This window comes from Peromyscus maniculatus, chromosome 4, assembly GCF_049852395.1.
Source record: "Peromyscus maniculatus bairdii isolate BWxNUB_F1_BW_parent chromosome 4, HU_Pman_BW_mat_3.1, whole genome shotgun sequence".
NCBI classification, from domain to species: domain Eukaryota; kingdom Metazoa; phylum Chordata; class Mammalia; order Rodentia; family Cricetidae; genus Peromyscus; species Peromyscus maniculatus.
In genome coordinates, this window is record NC_134855.1 from 63,337,631 (window position 1) to 63,344,672 (window position 7,042).

Sequence of the window (7,042 nt, forward strand, 5' to 3'; positions counted from 1 at the left end):
AAAACAGAAGATATGAATTTGGGAGAGAGATGTGTTGGGAGGAGAGGTCCAATTTGAAGAGAGAGAGTAGATGGTAGATGTCTGATTGACATATACTCTATATATGTAGGAGATTTTTGAAGAACACATTCTTAAAATGTCCAAGGTTTGCAGATTTCTGGTGAAATTTCTTTTAGTTTCTACAGGATAAATTATTTAATCTCTAAATGGAGGAGGGCATATGACAATGAATGCCAATGCAAGATATCAAATTATATTGATATGTAAAATTATCTTCATATATCTTCTATACGTCTTATAAGAAAAGTACAGAATTAAAATTAGAGAGTATAAACACAATTCTACTTGCAAATTATGTAATTTTGCTGCCTTCCTTTTGCATGTTTCAAAAACAAATTGACAGTAAAATCATGAACTTTCATGGTCAGTTTCCCCACATATTTTATAATATATTGTGTTTATTTACAAATCTTTTATTTATTTATTTTTTATTTTTTTGAGACAGGGTTTCTGTGTATACCTTTGGAGTCTGTTCTGGATGTCACTCTGTAGCCAAGGCTGGCTTTAAACTCACAGAGATCTGCCTGCCTCTGCCTTCTGAGCACTGGGATTAAAGGCGTGGACCACCACCACCCGGCTCATTTCCATTATTTTTTTAAAGTTAAAAAGCAAAATAAGTCTTTAGAAGGTTGTTCTGTGTGAAATAAGTCCTGTCCCTGAAACAAGAATGAAGAACTGCCATTAAAGTATGTGATTGCCACCAGGGTGACGTTTTCTAAGGCAGGAACACACCTTTTTCCCTCAGGACTGACTCGGACACTGAGAAATGTCATTTTTATTCTTCACATGCAGTAAAATCCACATCATCTTCCAGAATTGATGGCTGAAGTGAATATCTCCTATGTCACTGAGTTCATCCTCAAGGGGATCACAGACCGGCCAGAACTCCAGGCCCCATGTTTTGTGATGTTTCTGACAATCTATCTGGTCACAGTCCTAGGCAACGTTGGGTTGATTATTATTATCAGGGTTGATTCTCGACTCCACACACCTATGTACTTCTTCCTCAGTCACCTGGCCTTTGTTGACCTCTGTTACTCGTCGGCCATCACACCAAAGATGATGGTGAACTTTGTGGTGGAGCACAACACTATCCCTTTCCATGCTTGTGCTACACAGCTGGGCTGCTTTCTTACCTTCATGATCACAGAGTGTTTCCTTCTGGCCTCTATGGCTTATGATCGCTACGTGGCCATCTGCAGCCCCCTGCATTATTCAACATTGATGTCGAAGAGAGTGTGCATTCAGTTAGTGGCAGTTCCTTATGTGTACAGCTTTCTAGTTGCCCTTTTCCATACAATCATCACCTTTCGCTTGACATACTGTGGGCCTAACGTAATCAATCACTTCTACTGTGACGATCTTCCCCTCTTAGCTCTGTCCTGCTCAGACACACACATGAAGGAAATTCTCATCTTTGCTTTCGCTGGCTTTGATATGATCTGCTCCTCTTCCATAGTCCTTACCTCCTATCTCTTTATCATTGCTGCCATCCTGAGAATCCGCTCTACCCAGGGGCGACGCAAGGCCATCTCCACCTGCGGCTCCCACATGGTGGCTGTTACTATTTTCTATGGCACGCTCATCTTCATGTATCTACAGCCCAAATCAAACCACTCCCTGGACACAGACAAAATGGCTTCAGTGTTTTACACAGTGGTGATCCCCATGTTGAATCCCCTTATCTACAGTCTAAGAAACAAAGAGGTAAAAGAAGCCTCTAAGAAAGCTTTAGATAAAGGGTATGAAACCTTAAAAATATTAAAGTTAAGAAAATAAGGACAGCATGTTTTATTATGTATGTGTAGGAAAATAAATCAAACTTTCAATTGTATTTCTTTTCCAAGCAGTTGAAAATGCCTTTCTTACTTGAACAGACTTAGACATTTTTTGTGATGTTTCAAACAGATCATGGGATATCAGTATGATAGATTCATTTTCCTCATAGTTGGATTATTGCATAAGTGTAATCCCAAGAGTTAGGAGAAAAATGCAAGAAGATTGTAATTTTTAAGCCAGCCAGGGCAGCATAGTGCAATACTGAATCAATTCAGTGAAACAATAACAACCCAAAATGACACTGCTCAAGTTCTTAAAGTCTGGACAGACAAGACAAGTCACATGCACATGTTCAAATTACACACCACACAGTGAACACAAGTGTTACAAGCAAAGGAGAGGTTTGTTCTAGTTTAAGGCCAGGATTTTGAACAAGCCTATGAACCCATTCCTGGTATTACATAATATTTATTTTGATTTCCCCAAATAACACAATGTTCATCTTTAGGAAATGTTTAGAACGAGGTCCAGTGGGAGCAAATGTGTTGTCAAGTGTCAGTTATGTGGATGTTGTCACATAAAGCTAAAGATTTAATTCATGGGGATTTGGAGAGTTTCCATTCCTTATGAAGAACAAAACCCATTTGAGTTTCCTGGTGCCTTTCTGATGCTCATTCAAATAATGGTACTCTTTATCATCGAAAAAAGCTATGAGGTGTGTGGCGTTTATCTACAATCTGCCTAACTACATAAATAGCCTTGTGAACATCGTACAAACAAGTTCAAGTATATATGAGCTATGCTTCTGGTGAAACTGTAATTGTGAAAAATGACAAGTATTAGATAACTTAGAGTAGACTGGTGCTGTATTGAAAGGCAAAGAGCATTTCCTTTTTTGAGATAGGTTTTTTGAGACAGCACATGCTGATGATGTACTCATTACATAACCGAGGATGACACTGAGCTTCTGATCCTTTTCCAAATACCTCTTAAATGCTGTGATTATAGGCAAGCTAGCAACTGAACCCAGAATGTCATCCATCCCAGGCAAGCACTCTGCCAAGGAGAATACACCTCCCACAGATTTTTTTTAAAAATAATTGAAAGAACAGGACTTATAAAAAATAGACTTGCAAATTCATTTGTATATTTATTTAATTAGAGTTACTTTATGTTTTCATGACGTCTATTTTTTCTTATATTTTTTTCAAATACATTTGTAGATCATGACATGAAATGAAAACCAGTGATTCAATAGATGTACACATACTGTTTGGATATTTCAGAAGAGTAATCAAAATAGTCAGTTTCTATTGTCCTATTATTTTTCCATTTTATAAGATTATGACAGCCATCTCATAAGGTTATCAACCTTCAGTGGTAATTTCCTCCTCTGTACTTTGTAGGTGAGTCAGATAGGCTTCTCCAAAGCACTGTCATCATTGTGAGTTCAACAAATTCGCTTGCGTGCTTTTGTTGCTGTTTGTATGATTTACTGATTTGTGGTATATATATCCATATATCCCAGAGTTGTTTCAAATGAGCTGTGTGGTCCAGGCTGGCTTTAAACTTGTGATCTTCTTGCCTCAACCTCCTGAGCACTTGGATTCAGGCCTAGCCACCATAGCTGACTTTTTTTATTTTGAGGAGATCACAACAGAGGAGCAGGTTGCCTTTATTACTTTGTTTGATATTGTACATATTTGTACATATGGATGAACACAATATACTCATCTGCCACAAATGTGAACAAAACTGTTTCTATGAGAAACAAGCCTTCCCAATGTTTTTTACTAATTGAAGGACTTTGGTTTTCTTGGTCTTTTTGTGTCTGTCACCTTCATAGAATTATTTATTTTCTTCAGTGATCCTTAAATATTGGACTAGAATTTTTATATTGATTTCATAGTTTACATTCCTTATTGTTAGTAAACACATATTAATGTAAACCATGGATTTTTTGGGAAATGTTCCAAAAGACTTTGGCTACTCACCAGCCATATTACTAAGCTTGTTCCAGAGCAAGTTATACATTCCTAAATTGTCTCTGGAATTTGTCTTAAAAGAATAAGCTTAACTTTATAAGTGGTCCCTTACCCGAATTTATTACTATCACCTTTGTCTCATGTATATTTAAATAAATATTTAATTTTTATACTTCTGTCTGTGGCATTTGTGAGGTTCTTAAATGGATGTGAAATATGTATTTTATTATTATTATTATTACTATTTTCATGTTCATGTGCACATGTGCATGTATGAAAATAGATGCATATGTGGCATATAACACAAGTAGAGAATGGATAATAACTTTTATGAATCAGCTCTCATAAAAAATTATACAGCATGATTTAAAAATTAAAATGGTGAATTTTTAGGAGGAACAAATTTTGTGTACAATATGCCTCTTTTTGGAAAGTCTGGATGCAAATTTTCTATTCATAGGTTTATGTTATAAAAAGATAAAACTAAATACAAAATAAAATAATAAAAAATATTCATTTCACAATAAAAACCATGAACATTTAAATAATGATTATGTTGATGAATGAAACCGTTTTATATTTCTTTTTATTGTTTATTCATTTTACATACCAATCAAAGATCTCCCTATTCCCTCCTCCTGCCCCACCAGCTTCCCCCTCCCAATCTACACCCCATTCCCTCCTACAAGAAGGTAAGGCCTCCCATGGGGAGGTACATTTAGTAGAGGCAGATCCAAGCCCCTCCCCTGCCCCAAGGCTGTGCAAGGTGTCACATCATAGGTAGTGGGCTCCAAAAAGTCTGCCCATGCACCAGGGATAGATTCTGATCCTACTGCCCGTGGACCCCTTAAGCAGATCAATCTACACAACTTTTTAGCTTTGCAGAAGGCCTAGTCCAGTCCTGTGCAGGTCCATAGATCTTGATCTAAATTTCATGAGTTCCCACTAGTTTGGTTTGATAGTCTCTGTAGGTTTCCCCATCATGATTTTGATGCCCTTGCTCATAGAATCCCTCTTCTCTCTCTTTGATTGGACTCCTGGAGCATCAGCTTGATGTTTGGCTGTGGATCTCTGTATCTGCTTCCCTCTGTTACTGGAGAAAGGCTGAATGATGACAGGGTATTCACCGATCTGATTACTGGGGAAAGCCAGTTCAGGCACACTCTCCACTATTGCTAGTAGTCTAACCTGGGGTCATCCTTGGGGATTCCTGGAAACTTCCCTAGGAACTTCCCTAGAACCTGGTTTCTCCCTATCCCCGTGATGCCTCCCTCTATTATGGTATCTCTTTCATTGCTATCCCACTCCATCCCTGTTCCATATTGACCATCCCATTCTCTTATGTTCTCATCCCCCATTTCCAGCCCTCCATTGCCCACCCCTCATCCGCAGTTTACTCATGGGGATCTCATCTATTTCCCCTTCCCATGGCAATTCATGTGTCCCTCTTCCGGTCTTTGTTGTTAGTTAGCTTGTCTGGAGCTATGGGTTGTAGTCTGATGATCCTTTGTTTTACACCTAGTATCCACTTATGAGTGAGTACATACCATATTTATCCTTTTGAGTCTGGATGATTTTTTCTAGTTCAATCCATTTGCCTACAAACCTCATGATGTCATTGTTTTTCACTGCTGAATAGTATTCCATTGTGTATATATACCATATTTTCTTAATCCATCTATGGTTGAAGGGCATCTAGGTTGTTTCCAGGTTCTTGCTATTATGAATAATGCTGCTATGAAATAGTTGGGCATGTGTCCTTGTGGTATGATCAAGCATTTCTTGGGTATATGACCAAGAGTGGTATAGCTGGGTCTTGAGGAAGATTGATTCCCAGTTTTCTGAGAAATTGCCATACTGATTTCCAAAGTGGCTATATAAGTTTGCACTCCCACCAACAGTGGAGGAGTGTTTCCTACAGAATGGGAAAAGATCTTCACCAACCCCACATCTGACAGAGGGCTGTTCTCTAAAATATATAAAGAATTCAAGAAACTAGACATCAAAAAAACAAACAATCCAAATAAAAATATGGGCTACAGAGCTAAACAGAGAATTCTCAACAGAAGAATCTCAAATGGCTGCAAGACATTTAAGGAATTGCTCAACATCCTTAGTCATCAGGGAAATGCAAATCAAAACGACTTTGAGATACCATCTTACACTTGTCAGAATGGCTAAGATCAAAATCATAGAAGACAGCTTATGTTGGAGAGGGTGTGGAGCCAGGGGAATGAAACCTCTTAATGAATAGGTCAATGTCTTTTTGTTGTTTTGCAGAGATCTGAAGCGTCTCTAGTCCAGTTTCATGTAACAAAATTTATTCAGTTTTGTTTTGTAATTTTTTTCTAAAATTCCCAATTTTTAGATGAAGATTATTTCTCTGGTTATAAAGCATGCTTTTCTCATGTTGTAACCAACAAAAGTACACAGTAGTTAAAGAGAACGCGGATTTTAACATTTGTGATCTCATAACACCTCACCCAGCATGTTTAGTCCTGGTAGCCTAACTGGGGAATGAGGAAATGAAAAAGAACAGACAGACATGCACACATGCAGAAAAGCTGAGGTTGTGTTGGCTGTGCCCAATCTGTTGGAATGGTAACAAACATGTGGTGACCAGAAACCTCAGCACTTATGTGCAATCCAAAGGAGGGTTTAGCTAGTCTTAGTAAGAGGTCTCTGCACTGGAGCAGTCTCAGATGGCAGTCATTTGGGAGGAGGAAGCTGCTGTGGTTAACTTCTGCAAACTCTGGCAGCATCTGCATACAAACCAGAGAAAGGCATTGCCAATTTCCTATGGGTCTGAGGCTTTGGTGCTTGTTAGTAATACCCATTCACTCAGGACTTCATCTCCTCCTTACATAGTCACTCATAGATTCCTCTCCTCCCTACACCACATTGTTAGACTTTGAAGTAACAGCTGAGAACCTGTCTTTTGTGTTTGAAAGAGTCACACTGATAGCAAATGACAGCTAAAGGCAGACAATGGTCTGCCTTCTGTGTGGTGACTTTTCCCTTTATTTATTTTTTTCCAATAGGAAAGCATCAGTATTGAATGATTCAAGATTGCTCTTCCAGAATCAGGTTTTCACATTTACTTCTGAAGAAATTTAATTTAAGTCTTGTAGATGGGGTCATAGAGCAACATACACTGATGGAAACTTCTTAGATGACTGAAGTTAGTCTGCTCTTCAACATCAGTTGTGCATTCAGGT

General features: G+C 38.2%; 1 protein-coding gene across 1 annotated transcript; it reads left to right on the forward strand.

Annotated features, from left to right (window-relative positions):
* The first annotated feature begins 879 nt into the window (after positions 1–879).
* Positions 880–1,933, forward strand: Or8u3 (olfactory receptor family 8 subfamily U member 3). The gene has a single exon (XM_006989689.3). The coding sequence runs from the start codon at positions 880–882 to the stop codon at positions 1,837–1,839; it is 960 nt and encodes a 319-aa protein (XP_006989751.2). The 3' UTR covers positions 1,840–1,933.
* The last annotated feature ends 5,109 nt before the right edge of the window (positions 1,934–7,042 follow it).